Raw genomic sequence first — 26,920 nt, forward strand, 5'->3', positions numbered from 1 at the left:
AATATTCTGAAACTGTAGCAGAAGATACCAGCAACAATGGTAATGTAAAAATTTAAAGAAAGTTTAAAATATGGCTTCTATGGTGCAAAACAGATTATGATCTGCAGAAGTTATCACATACCTTTCTAGGAATAGTTTGCCAAAAGGCACAAGATTAAGTGGTGATGGATAAGGAAAAGTCAAAGGCAGAATGTACCCAAATCTCCAGAATAGGTTGGCATAACTTGTTTAAAATAGTTTCAAAATACTATCAGTTTACTATGCATGTAAACATAATAGCCATGAGTTCCACGTAGACTTTTGATTTACTGTGTTAATATAAATTCCTGCAAATGAGTTGCTGTATCTAAGATTTACCTGGGCTTTGCTCTCATCTTGCAGGTCCTGCAAACAAGGTTGAATGAACGTGTTAAATCATTCCATCAAGTTGATGGAGGAATTCAAACTGCTTCAAGCACAAGAGACAAGGGGGCTATTACTTTGCTTCTTAACCCATAACATGGCATTCAGAGTAATATCACTACGTCATCTATCAAGTGAAAGTAAAGTGAAATGTATTTGTGCATGTGCAGGAGCACACACGTGCATGTCTACAAATGTTAGACAAAACTGAAGAGATATTTTTAAATGGCAATTCCCTCCCTTCCTTCCTTCCTTCTTTTTTATCTTCTTTCTTTCTTTTTAGCTATTTAGAGGGAATCTGAATGTATGCATCTCCTTTAGATCACTTCCATGGCAGATTATGTAAAATTTCAACCTGAAACTAAGAAAAATAGAAATCCAACATTTAAGAAATATGAGAATAAATTGCAGATCAATTAGGATAATAAATTCATTAAGCCACTAAACATCTTAAATGAAGGAAATAAAGTCATTTATAATGATTCATTAATAAATCATTACATGAGGCAAACTTATATGTGAAACTAATATGTTAATCTACTAGTAATTTGCCATCTACCTCACTTTCAATGCTATAAAAATATTAGCTATTGGCATGACCATGTGAAAGTAATTCTTAAACAGTGAGGAAGTCTTTCTATGCCTATCAAAAGGGCTCAAAAATAAAGCATAGTAAGTAGTATAATTAATAGTCTATTATGGTTTTTCCATGATATAAAGACATTTTATATGACCACAAGTAAAACTACTATAAATGTATATTTTAACTTATACTGTATCTAAGACTAAATACTCTGAAATCTCCTTGGCATGTAGGTCATAAAAATTATCAGTAAATGTTAATATGATTCAACTTTCTACATTTCCAAAAACCTAAAGTTATGGATGTCCTGGAAAAGCAACTGAGGTCTTCTGCATCAATAAATGGCTCTATTTCTTTAATAATATTTGTATTAATTATGTAGTAAACTCACAGTAAATGTAAATTTTATTCTATATAAAACTGAAATCATTCATTTTATAACTAGCACGTGTGACTGGTTTGAAGATGTAATTCTTTCCCATCAGGGGGGACTTCATTTGATTTTGGACACATTTTACTGTGACCCAACTATGTCTAACACCCAGTATCTGCTATGCATTACAGAGTCAAACATTCCTGTTTCTCTTCAATACATTTGTTGAATAAATTCAAGGTCTTTTTTCTGCCAGAACTGTGCATATTACATTATCATCATTTGAACTTCAACATTCTCTAGAATATTGTGGTTTCATTTTTCCTTTTTAGGATCAACCATAAATCATGGTAACTGTGATATTGTGAATTATAAACAGATAACATTCTAATTCTGTGATTTACAACATGTACACTTTTTCATCTATAAAATCAAGCCACATACCCATTAGCTATTGTGACAGTATTAATGGTGTAATGGAATATTTATATAGGTCGAGCACTCCAGACACATATCATCTCATTTAACTCTGAAAGAAATGTAGCACTAATGCCAGACTCTGGGCCAGGTATACAAAGATGATAAGACAAAGCTTCTGCCCAGCAGAATTTTGGGCTGAGCACTAATGGATAAGGAGTGTATATACGTAAATAAACTGAAACATCTGGGAAAAGACAGAGGATGCTTGAGACACGTGAAAGTTCAGTGCGACCAGTCAGCAAAATGAATGGGAGATAAAAACATTAAGCCCATATTTTATATCAATTGTCCATCATTACATGTATGTCACGGGAAGATTATAGTTCTTAAGTTGCTGTTGAAGCACTACTGCAAGCTCTGTTTCTCAAGTTATAATTCATAAAGTAATAGAACCAGAGCCATAAGGAAGTTTCACCTGAGCTGTGGGTCAGACATGAAGAGCTCTGGGATTCAGAGAACTTTGTTACTGTCCAGTGCAATGATTCATAGAATTAAAAGAATCAGCATAAATTCAACACCTGTATTTCACAAGCTTGGAAATTGAAGAACAAAGTCACATGAGGAAGTATTTATGAAGAATATTTTATAAGAGACTATGAGATATGCTGAAGAGAAATTATATCTAATGGATAAAAATGGAGAGTATTCATGGTAAAAAATTTAAAAATGAAAATACTAATGGCCCTATATGTATGCTAACATTATCAAAATACAGAAATTTCTGAAGAAAAGAGGCTTTCACTCTGTGCACATCTGTATAGGTACCCAAGATACTAACAGGTTCAAATTTGTGATATATGTATATATCACATTTACTATTAATTAATTTGTGTAATGTCAATTTGGAATCTAAAAGGAGAAAACCATTTTTGAAGACTCACTCCTAATCCAAGTAAAATTAGAATCTTTAAACAATGACAAATGTGCAAAAGGAAATATATACCGAAAATCATTTTCACAAACTTCAGAAGAGTGATAGCATAGTGGTTTAAAAAAGCTGTTTTGCAGGAAAATAGTCCACAAGGTTGGATGCTAAGTATAAAACATCAATGATGGAAAATCCTAAGATGATCAGTTTGTTAACTACTTTAATTGACTTTAGTGCCCTGTCCTCAGATTCAGAGTACCAAAATGAAACCTTTCATATGAGTATGTCAACCATTGGAAATCTTGAGCACTGTCAACCAAGTAGAATATGACACAAGAGCAATGTTTGATGGTCTGAAGTAAATCCCGTTATTTGCGGCTGCTTTAAAAATTATTCCTAATTCTAAAATGGCAGGAGCCACCAATGAAAAAAAGTGTGCAAGAGTCACCAATGAAAGAGTTTTCACATTTTTTATGAAAACAAATAAAGGGAAAGGCCTTAACTATAGGAAAAATCAGGATACATATTTTTTAAAACCTGTATAATTATAGCAGAGAGAGAGAGAGAGAGAGAGCAGGGGGATAGTTTTGCCTTTTGTATGACTTATTTCATATACAGCTGGAAGTCAGTAAATGTCTAACCAGTTGATTATGGCATTTCGGTATACTTAGTCCAAGACTGAAATTCACTAATGCAGAGTAAGTATGCAGTAGTTTGTCCAACTATACATGCTTAAGATTTCTTTAATTGGAAAAAGCTGAGACTACAGGTTTATCTGTATCATATATTTAGTTTTCGGTAAATTAAGAATTAGATAAATTTCATAATAACAAAAAAGATGCATGTGAAACTGCATGCAAGGAATAAAACATGCTAAAAATGTATTGAAAATAACAGAAATTTAAGAAAAATCAAGAAACAATTATGCATGAAAATAACACTAAATAGCATCAATGGACAGATGTATTGTGGGTAAATAGAGAGATACAGCTTAAAGAAACAGTGAGTCTATTAACAGAATTAAAATGTCAAATATTACTGCCTATTCCACTAAAATTAGGCTACGGGGGAAAAAGCTGTAATGTTTTTAAAATCCAGAAAGCTCTACAGAACTTGGAATATGTTTGAAAATTTAGAAGACACAAATGTTTTTGGAGCTATGTGCTATTTCACAATTTTCCTCAGTAAGTATCTTTGACAAACTCCTAATTTTAGCCAAAGTTCATAATAGTGAAAGCATTTCTCCTTATACTTGGAATAACTGAAATAATCATATATGTCTATTATTTCTTGATACACTAATTTTTCATATTTAAATTTTAAATATGCTTAAACTCTTCCTACATTCAAAAACCTAGTAAAGTATTTTTATTTTTAAAAAAGAAACAGCATATTTACTCAGCACTTAGAACTTCTGAATTCTGAAGCCATAGGCCTTTCAGCTATCGGTGACTTAAATATTCTAAGTTAGTGTGGAATCAGTATGTATCTAATATGAAAATTTAAAAATACTTAAAAGTTATTCACGATTAGGATTTTAGATCAGAGCAATTCTTAGCATAGAAATTACTTTTGGTACCTATTTTTAACATTTTTTTTTCTAAGAATTATTTGCTGAATGATTTAAAGTGGTAGGCAGCTAATTCCATATAAGAAGTTCAAGCCTAAAATGTCACAAACATATAATTAATTTCTCTACAAATGTCTCTAAACGGAGGCACTTGTTTTAATACAGTTTATGTATAATAAGAAAGTTACAGGGCTAGTGTGAGGTACATAAGTGTGGTCATGAAAGAAAGCAATTTTAAATTTAGTAGACTCTATCAACATAGGAAGCCACAAATATTTACTAGTAATTTAGTATGTTAAAAGACAGATGAGAGAATGCATACAAGAGAAAGTACATATAAACACTTACTGTGACAGTATCAAAACCTATTAAAATTTCCACCATACATAACTACATGTGGAGTGTAAGTTCAATGGCAGTTTCACATTCCTAGGGAGAATATTAAAATAAAAACTTACTTTCCTTTATACATAATACATTAAAATATTGGAAAACCATGAGCATATCACCAAGGTCTTTATTCTGACAACAAAGTAATTTCAAAGTCTTTGACATGATAAGAAGTATCATTAGTTATCATTGGCAATACAGAAAGTTTTAGTGTATATTTATGGTCAGAATGTTCTATTGTGTCATATAAGTGCACCTTCTGACAGTTACATAATTCCAGCTTTTGGCCTTCCTATTAGTCCTTAAAGCATGCAATCTTCACAGTTGTTTTAACTTTCTTTCACCATGCCTTAGAATCTTCCAGTGATTCAGCCTAGATCAGTATGCATTCACAGATTGTCTACTCTGTTTATAACAAATGTGATATACAAATAACTTTAAGAAATTTACAGTCTAGTACTGGAAGCAGACCAATAGAGAAAAAACTTCCAAAAAAACAAGGAAAATGATGTAATGGAGATTTTTGAAGTGGGTACACAGGAAAACAGAAGTGGGATCCTTAGATCAACCTAGTAGAGTATTGTAAGAGTCTTTGTGATGGCAAAATAATAATAACAACAACGACAGACAGAACTCATGACCCACGGAAAAAGCAACGGTTAAAAAATTATAAACTCATCTTGAACATCAGGTGTACAAAGCTCTCAACAAAATATTCCCCTGGAATTCGTAATTCCAATCCTTGAATTGGCCGTGCTTTTGGTGGCAGTCTCTTCACTACCTCTGGGCTTCCACAATTCACTGTCAGCCCTTCTCCACCAGGGTTCTGCAAGAGAATTAACCCCTAGCATCCCAATATCCAGTGTATATCATAAATTAACTTCCCTCATGTATTTCAAGTGAAACTTAGTAGCAGCTATGGGGAAACTGAGAAATGAGTCACTAAAATAATTTTCTGCAGGGCTTTATTCTTTCACAGAACCCTGGTTGATAATGGCTGCTTGCTCTGTACGATAATTCTCATTTCTAATCTTTTTGCTTAAAACTTAATTCTTCTATGAAGCTTTATATTTTCTAACCATACTAATTCTTGTATTTCCACAAATAGGTTTTTAATTAAATATAAAAGGTATACATCAAAAGTAACATAAGGCACAATATACATAACATTTTTATTCATTGTTGAAGAAGAGGTTGTGACAAAATTAGAATTAGACTTTTAGAGAGCACCTGGTCCACTGACGTACTCCATATAGTCCATCTAGTTTAGCAATAATATTTGATTGAAATTTCAAAATAATTAGAAAATTTCCTTAATTCTATTTCTCCATTATGTCTAGATTTTGACATGCTAGCACCTAGAAAAGATAATCATTTTCTCATTGACATTCCACAGTGCAGATAATAATCTACAAAAGTATTGTACTCTTTCTTCCTAAGGGCTCAGCAAAGCTGTCTTCATGTTGAATGGAAAAATGTTTTATGTAAGCATTTTTACTTCTTGTGAATAGTCTTGGGGAAAAAGTTGCCCCACCTTAATTTAGTCTTTCCCCAATCATTCCTTTCTGTTTGATTAATTATTACATGTCCAATTCTATTTATTTTCTTTTTGACAGCTGTTAAATTGTGCCTTTGTGTAGTTACATTTTCCAAAGAAGTAATAAAACTGATGATTTGGTATCCATGTCAAAGAAGTCAATGTACCTAGTCTATATTGACAAATATTAAAATATTAAATTAAGACAAAAAAGATGTGGCGGGGTTCCTATAATCACATTCAAAACTTACCATTTGAAAACATGAATTTATACCTATTAACATAAAGTTCTAACATGCATACTAAAATAATATTTAAAATTCTTCATGAAAGTACTTCATGAAATATTACCTGAAAATAGCAGTTTTTGTCTGTGAAAATGGTTTAGGCTGATACAAATGAAATATAAACAGGAAATTTTTACAGCTTTGTACAATCCAGCCTTTGTTATTTGTTACATACTCTTTTGAAACAACTACTAGGACATCATTCAATAAGATTCACTTCTACTTCTTGATTGGCCCAATGCTCATTGTGTCTTTTAATCCAAAACATATCCATAATAATCTTTTGTATATTGTTGTAGCTCTACATGCAATGTAAATGACAGCTGGGCCTTGGAGGCATTGAGAAGGGCAAACAGTAAGCCTTTAGGAACTCAGAGATAACAATGAAAGCAAACAATTCTCCTCTTAATGTACTGGGAAGTAAATTATCACCTACCTAATGTATAACAGAAGATCAGCAGGTCTTCATAGATACTTCTTTCTTGTCAAAAAGGCTTTTTTTTTTACTAATACTATGTTTCAAAAATGTTTATATGCCAATTTTTAATGTGATGTAGAAATATACCTCATTCTGTGATTAAATCTAGTTCATATATTGAGCAGGAAAAAACAAGGCCACATAATCATATATTACCTTTTTCAATATGCATCCTTTTTGCCTCGTGTCCCATGTCATGACCAGCCAAATCTCCCTCTTTGGGCCCAGGGAGCACATTGGGTGATAAGCCCATCAGCATCTGGTTCATGGACAACCCATTCTGATGGACAGCTGTCAAGCCCAAATCGAAAGAACAAAAACAAAAACACGATAATACACACTGTGCAAATAAACTCTTCTGGACTCACAAGTAAAACATTATGGTCTAACTTTAATATTATAATCTATCTCTAAGAACACTGTAAGAATTCATAACCATGATAATTCTTGAGGACAGGCAAAAAAAATATTGAAATTGAAACCATTTTATCTTATTTTTATTTTAAATAAAAAATAATGTTCTTTTTTTTTTTTTTAATGTCTGGAACTTTTAAATGTCCATACTATTGTAACCATTACCAATGAAGTACTCAGGCTTTTATCTAGTCCATGACATTCTCTATCTAGTATGTAACCTTCCTTAACACTGCAAGAATTCCAATCTTAACATTAGAATACTCTTTAACATTATGAACTTAAACCATAACAATAAATTCTAGTGGCATGAGAGGACAAATAGCATTTTCATAAAGTTAAGGCACTGAAATAAGTTTCATTCTGGTCAACAAAACACAAAGCCTCATAAATATCAAAGCACTTCTTTAAAAGTTGGATTTGTTGCAAATGGTAGGATTTGTTTTGTTTTCTTCTTATGGCTGAATAATATTCCAGCAGCAGACTCACAGAAACCAAGAATGGGCTAACAGTTACCAAGGAGAAAGGGAACTGGGGAGGGTTGGTGGGAAGGGAGGGAGAAGGGGAAAATGGGGCATTATGATTAGCACACATAATGTAGGGGGTGATACGGGAAAGGCAGTATATACAGAGAAGACAAGTAATGATCCTATAGCATCTTACTACGCTGATGGGTACTGACTGTAATGGGGTATGTGGGGGGGACTTGATAATGGGGGGAGTCTAGTAACCATAACGTTGTACATTAATGATATCCAAAAAAAAAGTTGGATTTAAACTCTCACTTGAAAATACAAGTGCCCAATTAATACCTATTAAATGACTGAATGAATAAAAACAATAATTGCTCCCTTGAACTAGTAACAGTAACCCATCACTATTGAAATAATAGATGAACAAACTTCCTAATGATTTCCACAATCTAGTCACTAAATTTCTTAATAAATTGCCCATGAAAATCTTGCTTTTGTGCAAAAAATGGAAGAAGAATCATTCCATAAAACCTTACCTTGTCCGGAAAACAGATTTTTTTATACTATCATAAGAATATATTAGGAATCACCATTTGGAAATCACCACAGTAATACTTGTGTTAGGAAGACTCTTAAGTGGATGATTCTAAAACTAGTGTAGTGAAAGTTTGATGAAGAAGAGAATATTTACATAGTCTTAAAATATACCCTCACAAGAACTTATTATTTACAAGGGTTTAAAAAAAGAAACTTTACAATAGAGAAATCTGGTAGGGTAGTCACCACCTGAATCAAGTGATAGTTATGACAAGGACTGGAGAAATATCAAATCTCTCCTGAAACGCACTGAGAAGGGCACATCATCACGTCTGTGTGATTCCTGCCAAAAATACACAACCTAAGTCTGATCATGAGGAAAAAGCAAAAACTCCAAACTGAAGGACATTCTACAAAATAAGTGGCCTGTAGTCTTTAAAAAGTCAAGATACTGTAGGACAAAAAAGACTGGGGTACCCAGATTAAAGGAGACTAAAGAAATATGGCAGGTAATTGCAACATGTGGTCCTGGATTGGTTTATGGACCAGGAGAGAAATTTTGGTCAGAATTGGGAAGATTTGAAAGAGTTTTATACATTCTTAAAAATTGATCACTGTATTCTTTTCATTCTTGATAGAAACAAAGGAGAAATTCCTGCATGCTTGAACTACTATAGTTGTCCAAGTGGAAATACACACACACACACACATGCAATACACAATTGTGCATATATATTTACTCTAACAAAAAATTTCACAAACAATATGAAGAATTCTTGCATACTCTTCATCCAGATTCACCAAATCTTTGTTTCTATCAAGAATGAAAAGAATACAGTGATCAATTTTTAAGAATGTATAAAACTCTTTCAAATCTTCCCAATTCTGACCAAAATTTCACTTTCATAAAATTTTTTTTCTTTCTCTGAAAGGACAGTATCTTTCCAATGACAATATATTATAAAAGCATTAGAAATGAAACCAATATTCATCATTCTTTCAATGAAACCAATATTCATCATTCAACACTGATTCTAGTGTTAGCAGAGCACAAAATCATACAGAAAGTGTTTTATTTGAAAATGGTTTAAAGTAGTGGGAAACAGGATTTGCCAGACCCTGGAAATTTCATTGGTTTGGGAAAGGATGTCAAGTGATATATGCCTTTTTATTAATAAAGTTATAATAATCCCTTACAAAATTAGGGAAATATGTTTCATACAGGTCAAATCAAGTATTCACAGTTAGAATTATATTGAACTATACACTTGTCAATAATTAACTACTTTCAGAAATAATTTTAATACATAAATTCAACCTAATACTTAAGTTATCTACCTCAATAGAGTCTAGAGTCTATATTGACGATTTCTGCTTTATGCAAGCATTCATTTGTAATTTATACAGATACTTTCTAGCAAATGTCTTCCTACTATGAAAATATTCTCAGCAACCAAATAACTTCAATAACTTCGTGTAATTATTTTACACTATAAGCAGGATTTCAAAGAATAGTAACTAAATTCTGGAAATGATACAATAATTCTAGTTTTATCAACCAAGATAGTCACTGTATCATGTTCATTTTATTGGAAAGAGCACTAGATTCTGGTACAGACATAAAATAACCAGTTAATTGAATGACATTTTATCTTTAATTTTTTTGGCCATGAGGACCAAGATTAAACATCTAAAAGTGTGATCATGAAATAAAATACACCCTTACTTTTTTAGAATTTAATAATACTACATGATGATAATATGCTTTATCGACCATTACTAGTTCAAATATTAAAATTTAACAAATTTCAAATTCTTCAATTTATTGATCATCTGAATGATTAAGAAATACTTTTATAATATCAATTGTTTTGAATTCTATTTCTTTGAGTCCTGTGGATATCTTTGTTAATGCAAGGATGGATTTTAAAAATTAGTAAATTTCAAAAAATATATAGAAGGAGTGAGATTGAGGAATGAAGTTGAATAACCTGAAAACAGTGTGAACTTAGACATGAGATATTTGTGTGTTGGAGGTGTTTACTTCAAAAACTAATCTAGAAGGTTACTCACTTTCTCTAACTGTTTCATAGCTCAAATCTTTATGTGTGGCATCAAAGAGAGGGAGTTTATATCAGAACCTCTTAATGTAGGACCATACCTCATGATATTGCAAACTGGGAAACATAATTTTGAGAGATGGGTATTGCTCCAGAGCTTCAGAACATGATACATTTGAGATCTATTTGGAATGAGGGCATTTTGATTAGAAAAGCCAGCTGCACCTAATAAAGTTTAAAACGGTGACAAGTAAAAGTATGAGACCTACGGATTCTGTCAGAAGAGCTCTCCGTCCGCGCTGGGGAGCTGGACACGCTGCTGCTGCGGTGGGATGATGGGTGACTGCCAGGCCTCCGGCCTTCCTCGAGGGAGGGGGCAGGTGAGGGGCTGTCGGGAACACGCTCCTAAAGCACCGCGGGAAGAAATTGGAAGAAGAGGGAGGTAAATACATTGGACCTTCACTTAATGAATGTTGATTTTATTTAATACTATAGAAATGTGAAGAAAATAAACACATTCATCAACATTCTACTGTATTAGACAACTGCTATCTTCAGCGAAGCCACCGTAAGCAAAGATTGGTGAGGAGAATGGTTCTATAGGTATTCATCGCTGTAGTATTGACAAATATCAAATCCTCTTTGGATGAAGAGAGATGCAAAGAAGATGACCAGCTTGGAACCCATTATACAGCAAACAATTAACAGAACAAAGCAGGTTTCAATTCTACACAATTGTTCACTTAAGGAAATACTCAAATATATTCTATGGCTTCAGCAAGTGTCTAGCACACAAATCATTTAGCACACAAATCACCAGTGTGACGGACTTCCATAATAATAATAATACCAGAGGAACTGTTAACAGCTATTCCAACATGGTGCTGCTCTGGACACACCTGGATGGCCACATTGTAATGTATCTTAGAAATCAGTTATTATTTAACACTGAAATAACTTTGATTCAAATAACTTTCAGACTATCTGTTACTCTTAGTTCCAATTAAACCATGTCAATGTATTGGCAGAAATTCATAAAAGATATATTAGTTGTAGCCCAGGGAACCTGGCTATCATGTTTCCTGATACTATTCCATGTTAACACTCTGGTCCCACTTCGCATCTCCCCCACTAAGCTCTCTTCATCTTCCCCATTAGACTGAAGTGCAAAGATATTGTATAATTGTCTCCAAAGAGCTATTATAAATGGAGTTACACATTAAGAAATAAGATACTCATTTGTTAACATTTTTTTTCTTTGAGCAACAAGATATTTACACCTTCAGATATTAACACACATAGATCTTGAAGATCTTTCTTTCCAATAATGAATAACTATTTGGAAGGGCAGGAGTAAACTTCCACATGATACATCTTAAAAATAAGTACATGATTCCTTACTAGGATGCTAAGATGCCAATATCGAAAGAGCAGACAGTTTAAAAGGCCCGTTGGAGTCTGTTTTCAAAATATCATTGACTCATGTAACATGCAAAACAAAGACAAAGCTCAAAGCTTTGTACTACCCACGAGAATCAGGGTAATGCACATCTTTTGTCTCAGTGGTTGCACTAGCACAGTGGTAGTTACAGTCCTGCTTTGTACTAGAATCATCTGGAAAGTTCTGAAATGTGCCTATGTCTGGACTTCACACCCAGAGATTCTGGTTTATTGAATGTTATGAATTGACCTGTGTCCCCCCCAAAATATTGAAGTCCTAATCCTCAGTACCTATGACTGTGGCTTCATTAGGGAATAAGGTTTTTTCAGGTGTAAAGTTAAATGAGGTCATACAGGAGTAGGGTGCTCTCTTAATCCAACATGGCTGGTGTCCTTACAAGAAGACATTGTGAGGGTGAAAGGGAAAAATGTCACACGAAGATGGAGGCAGAGCCTGGAGTTCTGCAGCTGCAGGCCCAGGATTACCAAGGATGCCAGCCACCATCAGGAGGCATGGAGAGTCTAGGACACATTCTACCTAGAATCTCAGAGGCAGCTTGGTGCTGTTGACATCTTCATTTCAACTTCTAGACTCTAGAAATGTGAAAGTATAAATTTTTGTTGTTTTAAACCACCCAGTCTGTGGTACTTTGTTATAGCAGCCCTATTACTGAGTCTAAGTGGGGCCCAGACAGCAGTATTTTTTTAAGGCTCTCCCAGTGATTTTAATGTGCATCCAAAATTAAGACCATTTGTCTCATATCCTTGCAATTTTTTCAGTCCTGAACACTGTCAATAAACATCTTCAACAGATATGCTGAGGCTTAATTTTTGAGGAGCATAGCAAATAAAATGAAAATAACTAGAAAAAAGGCCAAGGCCTCTTTCAAAGTCCATGTGTAAAATGACTTCCCATATGTTACATGGGATAAAAATAGTCCTGTAAGAAACTGCATGACAAAAGAGTTGCAATATCAAGCAAATATTATAACCAAAAAAAGAAGAAAGTCAAATAAATTCTGCTTTCAGAAGTTGCAATGGATATTGCATCTTTTTGGAAAGATAACTTCTTGAAATTTACAATCTGTTGGGCTGTTCTAAAATGTGTGGACTGATTTCTGTAAATGACAATTAAAGCCTCCCAAAGGAGAGATGTATTACCAATATTACACTAAAATAGTAGTCCTTTACCTTAATTGATGGAGGTTAAGAATTAACAGCTCCATTTTCTGCAAATAGCAAAACTGACTATTATGTAGGTAAATGTAAGCATCACACAATAAATTTTCCTACCCAAGTCATGTGGAGTTGCATTTGAAAGACTACAAATAAGCAAACGAGTGCATAAGAGAGGTGGGGCAGCAAAGAGGGAAAGGGGGAGAAATACACTCCCCAAATATTAAAATTTACAATTAGCTGTTCAGGGAGGTTTATAGCACATCATACATTTACTATATGAAAGGACACTAAAGAAAGTTGGCATTCAACTGACACAATTTACAGATTAAAATGTCTAGAAATCTGTGTCCCAAATAACATGAAAAATGAGCACATCACCAGTTATTTTTCCAAACTAAATAAATTAAGCTATACTTCTGAATAGTCTGTTCTTTAGTGCACATGGCAAACAAATGACGTAAATTTCAAAGAAACAAAACATATATGATTTAAAAGCTGAGAATCCACATCTGGATGCCAAAAGTTATTTCCTATCTTCTAATTATAATTTAAAAGCAGCCTAGATTATAAATCTTTTTTTCTTAACAGTCACCCCTACCCTCTACTATGAAGCAGCTTCAAACTATACATTTATTATGTGTTCAGTTTGATGAATTTTGTCAAGATCTAGAACATTTCCATAACCCCAGAAAGATTTCTTATGCCCCTTTCCAGTCAATTCCTCCCATCCCCATAAACAACTTTCTGAATTCCATTACCAAAGTAGTTTTGCTGGTTCTAGAATTTCATAAAAATGGATTCACATAGTACATATGTTTGTGTCCGATGTTTTTACACAACAAAATGTTTTTGAGATTCAGCCACATTGCTGCATGTATCATTCATTTATTCTTTCATACTGTTGAACATATTCAATTGTACAAATATACCACATTGGTTAATCCACAAAAATAACTAAAAAAGCTCCTATCAAGTCTTTGCAATCACAAATGAAAGGATAATCTTCGTTTATGAGTAACATTCAGAGCTTAGATTGCATATGTCTTTTGGAGTATCTGTGCACTATTATGGGGTATAGATTTATAAAACTGGATAGTAGAACTTATTTATAGTCAGTGTAATTGTATTAATAAGTTATGCTATTAATAGGTTACCCTGCATACATGACCAGAGATACACCTTAAAGAGTCTAACCTTGATTTCTTGGAATTCTGATAAACAAGCATGCAGGTTTGTCTAAGCTTTAAAACTAATTCTTAATACAGCTACAGCTATCTCTTAACATTTGCATTACACAGAAACACATGGTATGTATTTGAGAGAGAACATTGCTTTTTTAAATATATTTTATATAAATAAAATTTCCTAAATTAACCATGATTTTCTTCAAAAGATCCCTCACATAAATGTTCATTCATCGATATATTTTAATATTCCTCTTAATGTTTATGTAATTGGACATATTTGCAATGGCATATGTTAGGCTGAACAGAGATAAATGCAATCTTGAAATAAATCAATCCCTCTAAAATCATTTTGCAAGTCTGAGTTTCCTGTCATAATAGATTTCTTATTGGTGCTAATGGAAAGCATGAGAAACTGTTCTTTTTACTGAGATATGTAATTCATAAAACACATAAGTACTTAATGCATAAAACTCTAGCAACAATGATTATACCATTAAAAACAATTATTTGTTTATTTTCCATATAAGTACATAAAAATTGTTTCATTAGTCAATATATTTGTCAAGATTTTCCTTCTTTTCACTCATGCATTATTCACCTATTCATTTGTACATTAAAACACTCTAAAGATCACATAATAAACTAAGTAAAAAACTGGATTAAAATATTAATGTAAATACATCTTAAAAGCATAATTTAAGAATTAGAAAATATAGGTGAAATTGTAGTATTTAATTTAGCCTTAGCTCATTTTTATTTTAATTATAGTTTTTTTGTCTAAGAACAAAGGATACAAGGACAATACTTAATACTTGTATTTAAAGAAATATTTTAATTTATGCAAATTTTGATGATTTAAAAGCTTAAGTGTTCATTTGAAACTTTCTATAAATTGAGACAACATATTCAGTCATTTCACTTAATGTATAATTTCAATCTTTGGAACATGATGTATTATTCTTTGAAGAATTTCATTAGATTAAAATCCATTGAGCAAGTAAGATTTGAATACACTGTTGCACAATAAATTAATTTATTTCAACAGCTTAATTCTTTTATCATATTTATATGCTTGCTTTTCCAGAGTATGCTATAAGATGGAGAATAATGGAGACAGCAAAGAATTGCTTAAGAGAGGATCTCATAATTATTACTGAAACAAAATAGATAATGAGTTTTATTCAGACATAATAAGAAAGAAGCAGTTCAATGTCTATAGGGAAACTATGTAAACTGGATTTATCATTTCATTTGTGTTCTACCCTTTAACCTTCAAGATGGGCCTGAAGTAGGACAAAGAGGAAGAATATTTAATTTAATACTTCAACACACTGCTTTATAGTCCTGCATCATAACTCCACCAATCAATAAAACACAATCTTTTGCAATGTTCCATCTTTATAAAACTAGCCACAATAATAAATGAAAATTTAAGAGGAATAGTCTCTCACTGAAAAAAAAAAAAAAGGTCATACTAATAAACTAATGGTTACAGAATAACAATAAAGGAAAAGCTGCATTTATTGCCTCTGGGTAGAACAGGAATATTGGTCTCTAATATAATTCAGAATCAAAGGTAGAATTCAAAATAATGTATTCTAAAATTCTAAAATATCAAACATAAACTGTTTGGTATTACACACGTGATAAACATTTTAAAAATTGCACTGCCAGCTGCCTCCTCTCTGCCAACAAATGCATTGTATTTTATCAATTTAAAATATTTTCTAAGAGTAAATCTAAATAATGGCAACCTCTCTAAGGGATCATTTCATTTAACTTCATGTTGTTCACTTTTTAGTTATCTGGATTTTCATCTTTTTATCAGACAGAGATTCCCTCACTGAACATGTGATAGAAGTGGGGAGAAGATGTTTCTCATACTGAATGTTATTTTGTATAACTTTTAATTTAAAAAATTGAACTTGACTAGCACTTTATATAACCCAAACTCAGGCTTAAATTCATTTATTTACAGAATATTTATTTAACATCTAATAGGTATAAGTAAACAAAACTGACAAAAATCCTTTCCCCCATGAAACATGTTTCATGAACTAGTAAATGTTGTTAGTGAAGTCCAGAATCACATACACTGATTAAATGTGGCATCCAAATTCACTTGTCCTGGAAAAATGAACAGAGAAGATAAATAGTAGAATTGGAATTCTGGGTTCAGAAAAACATTTAAAAGTACTTCTGGAAGACATGGTAAATAATGTTAATATACTGGCATTTGGTGGAGGATCAGGTACCCATTATCAAAACTCCATGACTCAAAGTTCTATATTGAGGCTGCAAAGGGCATTTACAGAACTTTTTGTTTTGATGATGATACTCAAGAAATATTCAATTTTGCTCAGTGTGAAACTGATAGGACCCATGAGTCTAATCATAAACAATTTACTCTCCTACTGACTCTTTGAACTTATTTAGTAGGGGAGGGGAGCATGGGGGAAGGGACTATATTTTTCCCACGTCCATAACTTTTCAGATTACTATTTGGTAATATAAGGTCCTACAGTTAGTTACTTTAAGCAACAAAATACAATGTTAATGCAAATTGTAAGTGATCCCCATGTAATAATAAAAATGAACATCTTAATGAAAAGATAGGTCTTCCCTGTGTACATGGCAATGGTTAAAGCCGACTTTTTATCTAGTTAATGCAGTGTGTGTTCTTAGAGACCACCAGAACTATGAACTGCTCATATGTGGTTCCTTAGAGGGTCTAATCTCTCTCTATGTTCCTCTGTCCCTTGAATATCTTACCTAGTTAGACCAGGATGCTTGATTCAAGTTGATCTGGGGGCAAGACCACGTCATAGATGATGTCACGTGCTCTCATCAGAAACACATTGTGTGCTCGGCTGCACTTCATGACACCAGCCAACCACTGATGATCATGGCCCAAATTCATCACACCACAGGGACTTGCATTTTGGTGATATTCTAAATATATCATTCCTTACTCACTCATTTGCTCGAAGATTTATATGAACAGGAAGTTTCCCTGTGAATTATTTGGTTATCCTGAAGGATAGTTTGTATGGGAAAGGCAAGAAAATGCTTGACTCCATGTCTTTATTTATCTTTTATTTGTCCTTTAAAAGAAACAATTCCATACAATTCTCCAAAGGTGAACAATGAGTTTATTTTTTAATATTATTACAAACTCAAGGATTTAAAATATGTAGTATATTTGAATACATGATGTATGATATCCTTAGGGATGGTTATATTTTAATGTTTTCTTGTTAGCATCTTCTTTTTATATTTAACATCAATATGCAAATAAACATTAACAGAAGATACTTGACTGTTTTTCTAAACTCAAGTAAGAATTATATGAAATTATTTTTTGTAAAAAAAATTTCATGTCTGAAAGTAACACATACATCTAGAGTTACTAAAGATTGCCCAAAAATAAACTGCTCTGTACCTAAAAACAAACAAACATGAGGCACATGACATGACTCTAAGATTTTAATCTACTTTGAGGATCAGGTCACTCTGGTTCTAGTTTTTATCATTTTCAAACATGTAGAATTTCATGCACATGAAGACCAATTTTCTAATAGAGTATTTTAAGGACCTGCTTTGAATGAAAGTGTTAAAGACTGGAAAACTTATACATCATATTTTTGAATGTTCTTTTCAATATTTAATCTTTAAATGAGAATGTCATAAACTATTTCTGTCTCTCTCTCTCTGTCTCTCTCTCTCTCTCTCTCTCTCTCTCTCTCACACACACACACACACACACACACACACACACACACCAGGTCAATAGAGAAAATTAACAAATTTAAATCATTAGTCATAGTTCCTGTTCTCAAAAAACCTGTAATGTGGCATGAGGGGGAAGATGTTTATGCAGCAATGTAGAATCATTTGAATGTTGCTAAGTTCTCAAAAACAATTCTGTATTATCCTGGGAGAAAAATGAAATATGAAAAAAAATGCACTTAAAAATCTGCTTTGTATACTACTGCAGTGAAACCCCTCACCCCCCAAAAAAATCAAAATACACTTTTGTTAGGTAAAAGGAGCTGAAGGAAAAGAGTAAGTGAGCAGGATCTTAAAACTATACAGTTGCGACTATATTTCAAAAGCTTGACAAGGATTCATTATAAGATCCTACAACTTCTTTTAAAATAGGCAATAGTGAATACTTGGGTAGAAAATTAAACTAGTGATAAGATGAAGATCATGTCAGTGTACAAAGACTTCTAATGATTTTATAAATACTAATTTAATCATTTTGACAACCTGATGGGACAGTTATATCATTAAACTATTGTACCAAAAAAAGGCAACAAAGAGATATTAAGTAACTTGCCTGAGGTCATCAGACTAGAGGCAAGTAGAACTGGAATATAAACCCAACAAGTCTTCCTCCAGGATCCATGTTTTAAACCACTAAATATATTGTCTTTTTTCATTTCAATTTTATTATTTTTTAATCAACAGGAACCTTTTTTTCAAGTTCCTTATGATATCACTGTGAATTTATTAAATAAAAAGTGAGAAAAATATTGATTAATTCAGGGAGATTTGGGGTTACTTGATGAATGATACCCAAAGAGAATCAATTAGAGGAACATTTCAGCCTATAAGGAAAATTGATCTCTTGATTTATACTGTTTATTTTCCTCAGAGATTTAAGGGAATACAAGTAATACATCCTCTTACAATTTGGAAATGATACAAAGATGGTATAAATAGCTAATATGATTGTTTAGAGTGTTAACACTCAAAAATATCTTAAGAATCTAAATCAAAAGACTGGAAAATATACTTACTATGGATAAATGCAAATCCCCAATGTAAGTAAAAGATGTAGAATTAACTTAGTAGAATTTCACGTTGCAAAGGCATGATATTTATTAAGTCATACATTCAACTAGCAAAACAGTTTTATGAATTATGACTATATTTAAAAATTATTGTCAGAATTGAAGTTTACATTAGTTCCAGTGTCTCTTCACTGGGTAGTTTACATCTAGAGTATTGTACGGTAAGGACTGGAGAGGAGGGGGTGATTTAAAAAAGAAAAACCATCAACCAAGAAGCTTGATGAAGAATGGTAAGAAATTTAAAAATTTGGTCTGTAGGAAAGAGACACTATAGGTACTGTAGTAGTATTTAAATGGTTAGAAGACAGAAGAATTTGTATACAGTTTTCTTCCAAAAGAATATAATGAAGTTAAGGTAGAAACTATTGAGATGAAAATATTAATTTGATTAATGAACACCTTCCCCACTCTTAAATTTGCTACAAATAGAATAGGCCCTCTACAAAAGCTTAGATATATAAAAATGGGCAGGGAGGATGCAGAAATTATTTCTCCACCATGTGGGAAGCTGGATTATATAGCATCTAACACCCTGAGGCTATGTCTCTTCATGGTCTAAGAATGTTAAACATTACAAGTATATGGGTCTCACTGACACATTTCCAGAACTTTTATAATTTAATACATTCTTAAAGAGAGTTGGCTTTTAGGGATTTAAATTAGAATTACTATTGTCTAAACAGTATACTTCCTCAAAGTTACCTTACTAAAACATTTCCAGTAATCCAACACAATCAGCCAGAGAAAGTCAAAATTTAATACTTGGGCAGCACTCCATCATGAAGACTTGCATTTAAAGCAAATAATGCTATAGCAGTACTATCCTCATTTATACAGTTATCTTTTCCTCAATGCTTTTAATTTCTTTTTTTTCAACACCAAATGCTACGGCTCTATAGCATTTGAGAGTTTAGTTTGAGTGGCCTCAGTTATGCAAACCTACGTACGATTCACATGGGTTTGAGTTACTCAGAGATCTAATGCAGGGATCAGCAAGTTTTCTGTAAAGAGCCAGCTAGTAAATGTTTTAACTCTGCCTTTGTATGTGGAAATAGCCATAGACATTATGTAAATTAAGAGTATACCTAAATTCCAAAAAAAAATTTTTAAGGACACTAAAATTTGAATTTCCCATGATTTTCACATGTCATTAAAGATGATGATTCTTTGATTTTTTCCAAACCACTTACAAATGTGAAAACGCTTTTAACTCACATTCCATGCAAAAACTGGCAGGAGGGTGGATTTTGCCTGAGGATGGCAGATTTCAGACCCTGCTCTATTCCTTGTACTAGAATGTGTATTTTCATATATAAGTTTATGATAAAATCATTGGAGCTCCTTTACACCATAAAAACAGGTAACAGAATATTTGAAAATACGTTACTCTGAGAGCCATATTTTTGCTTCTCTTCCATCCATCAAATCCTTACTGCCATTCTCATTTAGATTGGGTTTATAATTTTTATTTTTGTCATTACTGTCAAAAACTGTGAATGGTACATTCCAGCACATGGAATATCTTTCAAATTTGTGTCTTCTCTTCAAAGGCTATTGCTCTTGTTTTATCATTCCTTCAGATGGGGCAAATCTTGTTTGATATCTAACATTTCGCTGTTAACCAGCATTCATAATTAGAATCTTTTCAGGCAAACAAACTTGCAAGCACTATTTTTATCACCCACTTGGGTGCCGTGTTATTTAATGTGACATAGGATGAGTCAATAGTTTTCTTTGGAGAAAATAAAAACTTCTCCCAAATTAACTTTAATATATATATATAATATCCTATCAGTTTACTAAGCATTGCTTATACTATAAAGCCTCCTATATGTAAATTTAGACAGGTTGATTTATTAACTTGTTTTCCCTAATATTTGGAATTCCATAGAGAATCTATTCTTCATTCTTATTCTGTGAGGACATACCATGATTTTTCTCAGATCTAAAATTATTTTTATGCAAAAATATTAGAAATATCTTTACCAAAAATATTAGAATTGTCTCATGTGTTTCTGGAAACATGTTTACTTTCTACAGTCTTTACACGTCAGCATCAAATTTGAAGTTCTACAGACAACTAGCCTCAAAGGTAAAGAGCAAATAGGCCATTTAGGACATCCACAGTGGCCAACTGAACTTCATTGTGATGTTGGGATTAAAATTGGCAGCTCTTACTTTGTTCAATTATTCTCAGTTAAAGCCATTGTTTCCTATTTAGCTAACTACACCACCACCACATTCGAAAGTTCAGAATTTTCTTTAGTCTTTCTTTAGCCAAGTTTCTGAAAATATTTGCCTCAAGCGACTATGAAGGGGATATCACTATAACTTAAGGGGTTTGTCAAACATTTCAAGACTAGAGTTCCCTCACTGTCTTATTCCCTTTTTGCATATTTCCTTCCTTTCTCCTTATCTTCCTCCTCTCTATTCCTAACCTTAATTTAATCAACCACAGGAATGTTGCTGACTTTCCAATAATCTAAATTGTTTTCTAAAGAAGCCCTCCAAAGGAAACCTTACTGCTTCCTCCTACTTACCTAAACCTTAACAACAGGATTTATTAAAGGAAGCTTCACTATCTAACCATGATAATTAAAATTAGATAGAGCACAAACTATTTTTGAAGCACATGTATATTGAACAAATAAAATAAATGAAGCTTTCTGATGTAACTGGAATCCTTTGGATTCAGGAGTATGACCAGCTAATGTCAAAATTATCTACAGTACAAAACTAAGTCATCCATTATGACATTAAACTGCTTGCTCTTCGGTCATATTTTTTACTTTACCTATAAATCTAAATCCTACCTAAATAAGAAATTACCAAAAAAGTTCTCCGTTTTGAAAGGGAAAATTATATAATTAATATTATGAAGAGTATCTTCTATAGTAATTCTTACTAAATTTTTAAATGAGAATAATCACATCCTATAACAAATACTATCATTTGTTTTGTTGTTTTTTTTTTAAAGTAGCCATCAAATACAATGACAGGAACAATTAGGTTTTTTCTTTGGCTGAAATCTTCCTCTAGGTCACTTCAGTGAATGAGGGGATGAGAATATTGAATTCTCAATAATAACTACTACCAAAAATGATCGTAAATTGAATCACACAGCGATGCCTTGATTCACATATCATCTGCTAACCCTAACCCTAACCCTGGCCCCTGAACCTAACCCCTCTCCGTCACCATCGACGTCGCCCACAACTCACCGTAACCCTAAACCTCAATCTCGCCCTCACCCTAAGATTAAACCCAGACACTAACTCCAACCATAACCCTATGCTCCCCGTACACCTAAAAGTCACTCCGAATAAAGAAGAATTTTGAAAAGGTCTCCTCCCAGTTCTTGGCTGATGACAATTTAGTATTCATTGACATTCTTTCAGATAAAGATTTTTAAGAAGTTGATCAGGGTCTTCCATGTTTTTTGTTATTCTTCTGGTAAGAACACTTCAGAAAATGATATGAGGACGTAGTATTCATCTTTTGTAGAGCCATTATTATAAGAAAAATTTGCCTATTGTTCAACATTCTATGTACGTAGTAACAGGGCCTTTTTTTAAATGTATAATGTATCGTGCAGAGCATTTTCATGGCCCTGTGCTCGGCCTATTCATCCCCTGCACCTGCCCCCCCACCACTGGTAATCATTCATTGTTTTAGTATCTCCAGAGTTTTGCCTTTTCCAGAGTTCATACACTTGGAATCATACAATGTGTAGCCTTTTCAAACTGGCTTCTTTAACTTAGCAGTATATATTTAAGTGTCCTCCATATGTTTTCATGGCTTGAGAGTTCATATTTTGGTTCTGAATAATATTCCATTGTATGATGTCTATGGTATTGCTGCCTAGGCATCCATTTTGTTTGACCGAGTGGCTGCAGGGACCTTAAATTGATACTAACCCTTCATGTAAGTTCACGCCACAGATAGCAGCCACAGAGTCACATGCAAAAGTAGGGCTCTGATATGACTTCCCCAACTGCCCTTATGATCAACAGTCTCCCCTTAGACAAGACCCTGTGGGGCTTACTGAAACCCTGTTCTTTTGGTTTTAATTGACCAATCCAGCCCTAGCCCCAGAACTCCAAGGGCCCCACCTGTGGACCCTAATAAAGGCACGTGCCCCAGGTCCTGTCTCACTCTGTCTGTTGGCACTCTGCCTTTACCTCTCCATTGGTACCTCAAGGCATGCCAGGTAATTCTTCCAGGAGCTGTGAGTAATAAGCTTCTCTATTTCAATTTTTCTTCTGGTCTGTTCAGTAACCATGGTTCACCATCCAGCATCCACGTAAAACTTAACAAATATTAATTTAACAAAGTCATAACATATGGATGTACTACAATTTTTTTTGACCTACTAAAGGACATCTTGGTTGCTCCCAAGTGTGGGAAATTATGAAAAAATTCAGCTATAAATATTCATGTACAAATTTTTGTGTAGACATAAGTTTTCAACTCCTTTGGGTAAACACCAAGGAACTGGGTAAATATATACAATCGTACAGTAACAGAATGTTTAATTTTGTAAGAAACCACAAATCTGTTTTCCAAAATGGGTGTACCACTTTGCACTCCCACCAGCAATGAATAAGAACTGCAACCGAACCTTTTATGTAAGACATGCTCCAGAAGCTCACCTAATTCAAGTGCATTATATTAACAAAAAGAAGGTAACGATTATGTCAGATAAGGATAATGCAGCAGGAGATATCTTTTACTTAGTTTAAAAAAGAATATATCCTGATAATACATTGAAAGTTCTTTGATTTAAATACACATTATAAAATAGTATGAATGAAAAAGTATACACATACAGGCACCCACACACATTTAAATGTAAACACCTATCTCCCCACAGAGAGACAGAGACAGAGAATTTTGCATAGATACAAGTATACGATATTTGTATAATAATGTTATCTTCCACTTAAAGTGTATCTTGAATTTATAAAAGACATTCCATTTTATTATTTTGTTTAGCTTTTACATCTACACTGTACTATCCATATTTTAGATGCAAAATTGAAGCAGAAAGATTGTTACATACCCAAAGCAGCACGGATATTAAGTGGTAAATAATCTTTAACCCTTCTGGTCTGCAAACAAATCTGATACTATTCTCTATACCTTAAGGCTCATAACATCACACACACACACACACACACACACACACACACACACACGTATGCATGCACACACACTACCATACATATTACGTACATGCACAGTTTGAAATATATCACTAAATTTCTCATCTCCCTTTTAACAGATACAACAGAGAACTTAAAATATGGTACCCCTGTTTCTACTTATTACAAGTGATTTTTTTTTCCCTCACCATCTATTTACTATCACTTGGCAATTTGGTATAGAATTACTTGGGGAATAAGAAAATGGACTGGGAAATGGTGGCTTACAACGATGTTTGGCGTAAGACAAAACAATCACATGAGAGAACAATTACCTTAATTACAGATGTCTCAACTCTGGAGGGAGGGCTCTGGACTTGGGCTGCTGCTGCCATGTTTGCGATGGTGCTGAGATGGTTCATCTGGCTCATGGCCATGGTGACGGATGCTGGAGGTAGACTGACAGGAATGAGAGGGTGGGGCATCATCATAAAAGGAAGTTCCAGTCCTGTAAAAAATACATATATATCACCACTGCATGGTGCAAATAAAACTATGAAACATGACAAATCCCACTTACTAAAATGGTTTAATACATGACTCATCAAAATTTGAAGCATTCAAAAACGTTATAATAATGATACTCAAAGGAAAACCATTTGTCCTATCGATATGCAAGAGTACTAACTTTCCACTGAGGGAAATCAGGCTTGAAGCTAACTGGTTGGGTGCCATATTTGATCATATTACCATTCTTCATATGTTTAATATAAATGGTCAGTTATTTGCTATATTACTCTTCTGCTCAGTCTAATTCTTATTTAAAATACTCAGGTTTTCTTTAACATCACAATTAGTTGTGTAAATGTAGTATATCTCTTTGTTATGTCCTATATTTTAGTAACTTATAATTAGATGTTTTTCTTTGTAACTACTATGTTTAGGGCTAAAAAATGCCATTGTACCATTTAGCAGAAGGTGGCTCTGCTGAAGATGGTGGAAAGGATGACTAAGTGGAAGGCCACATGCTCCAGGCATATGGGGATGGGGAATGGAAGCCTGACATCCCTGGGGTGAGGAAGAGTACCGTGTTTTCTCATCCCAAGAACCTTCACTGCCACCTGTGGGGAGTGAATATAAATAATGTGGATATAGTATTATTTCAAATCTTCTAACAACTAGTTTGAATTGAAGTTTTGAAAAAGAATAGCAATTTTGGAGATTGGCTAAGTGATTTCTTGGGAAATAACCTTAAGTAAGTAAATATCCCCTAAACCTTATTTTTCTTTTTGTTAGATGGATTCTCAAATTTTTTAAAAAATAAAATTTATACAACATTTAACCTGTTTGTGGAGTCTAATTCCATCTGACTAACCAACTTAATATAAAATGGACTTTATTATATACCTAGAGAATTAGTTACTTCTTGGAAATGAAGCACACTGGTAGTTATAATATACAGTTATCCTTGTATGAAACAGCATCCTAGTCACCACTCAGAGTTAAAGTTCCTCACTTAATTCCAGAGCAAATACTAAACATGGAATCATTAAATGACCAACAGCGTTAGACATAGAACAGAGAACCTAAAAGATCACTTTCAAGAGGAAAATAATGTCAAAGCAATAAATTACATGTGTGTGCATCAACAAAAATAGCACTAGTTCTAACTACAGAGAGACATGTTTACAGTTGTGGCAATATCAGTGCCAAAGTCAAAATAGTCCATTTGAGGGCTTACATTCCAATATTAGTGGCCATGTCTTCACATCAATAGATCTCAAAACACCTTATTAGGATACCCCTTGGAGGGTGTTTATAAATTATTTCAATTTAGACATGTCCCCAAATTAAATTTTTCTAACATTAATTTATTGTTTAACTGAATCTGTTGAACATAAAAACCACCCACTTGAAAAATAATTTCTATAATCTCACTGTTAAGCTTATGAATTTCTATTTCTTTAAAAAAGGAAAAGAAACTGTATTTTCATATAATATGCTAAGAAACAGCAAATGGTTGGGAAGACTCCAATTTAAATGCTTTAGCTCTATTAAAAGTCTCATTGTAAAATCTCTACGACATAGTTTTTAATGAAGAATACTTAGTTACTGCCATGATTTTTTTTTCCATTTACTTCATGAAGACATTTAAGGTTCAATATAAATTCAAACTCATTAGCTCAATACTGTCTGGATCTTAGAGTAAATTGTTCAGAAGTGGGTAATGAAAACTCAATTCAAAGTCTTCAGCAATCAAACAAAGCCATTTTATTAAACAATGAAAAGAATCAATTAAAATGGATATCTTTATTATCTTTATTATTTTACAAGAAAGCATGACAGCTTTTGGCTAAAAAAAAAAAAAAAAGTTTATAGCTTCATACAGAATGACTCACATAAAAGACATTTCTCCAGCTTGCTCCTGCAGTGTGATAAAAAAGTTGTTCACTTTCATCATCACATACTTATATACCTTATTTCTCTATTCATTACTTTTTGACAGTTATACCAAAGTCCTACTCAAACATGCAAAAACTATTAATATGTGAATTTTTTGAATATATGTCAAGAAAATAGTCAGTGACAAAACATTTTAAACATCTCCACTTTACATTGCCTTTACCAAAAAATGTGCAAATTTTTTTATTTTATGTTT

General features: G+C 33.0%; 1 protein-coding gene across 2 annotated transcripts in view; it reads right to left on the reverse strand.

The window, feature by feature from the left end:
* DACH1 (dachshund family transcription factor 1) overlaps positions 1–26,920 on the reverse strand; it is a 405,237-nt gene that overhangs the window by 97,881 nt on the left and 280,436 nt on the right. The window contains exons 4-6 of one of the 2 annotated variants that reach the window (XM_057494558.1): positions 24,597–24,769; positions 10,722–10,857; positions 7,125–7,259 (exon numbers count right to left, since the gene is read on the reverse strand). In XM_057494558.1, coding sequence (XP_057350541.1) covers positions 7,125–7,259; positions 10,722–10,857; positions 24,597–24,769 — 444 coding nt within the window. The remainder of the gene's footprint in view (positions 1–7,124; positions 7,260–10,721; positions 10,858–24,596; positions 24,770–26,920) is intronic. The other variant, XM_057494559.1, reaches the window with a different exon arrangement.

This window comes from Manis pentadactyla, chromosome 17, assembly GCF_030020395.1.
Source record: "Manis pentadactyla isolate mManPen7 chromosome 17, mManPen7.hap1, whole genome shotgun sequence".
In the NCBI taxonomy this organism is placed as follows: Eukaryota; Metazoa; Chordata; class Mammalia; order Pholidota; family Manidae; genus Manis; species Manis pentadactyla.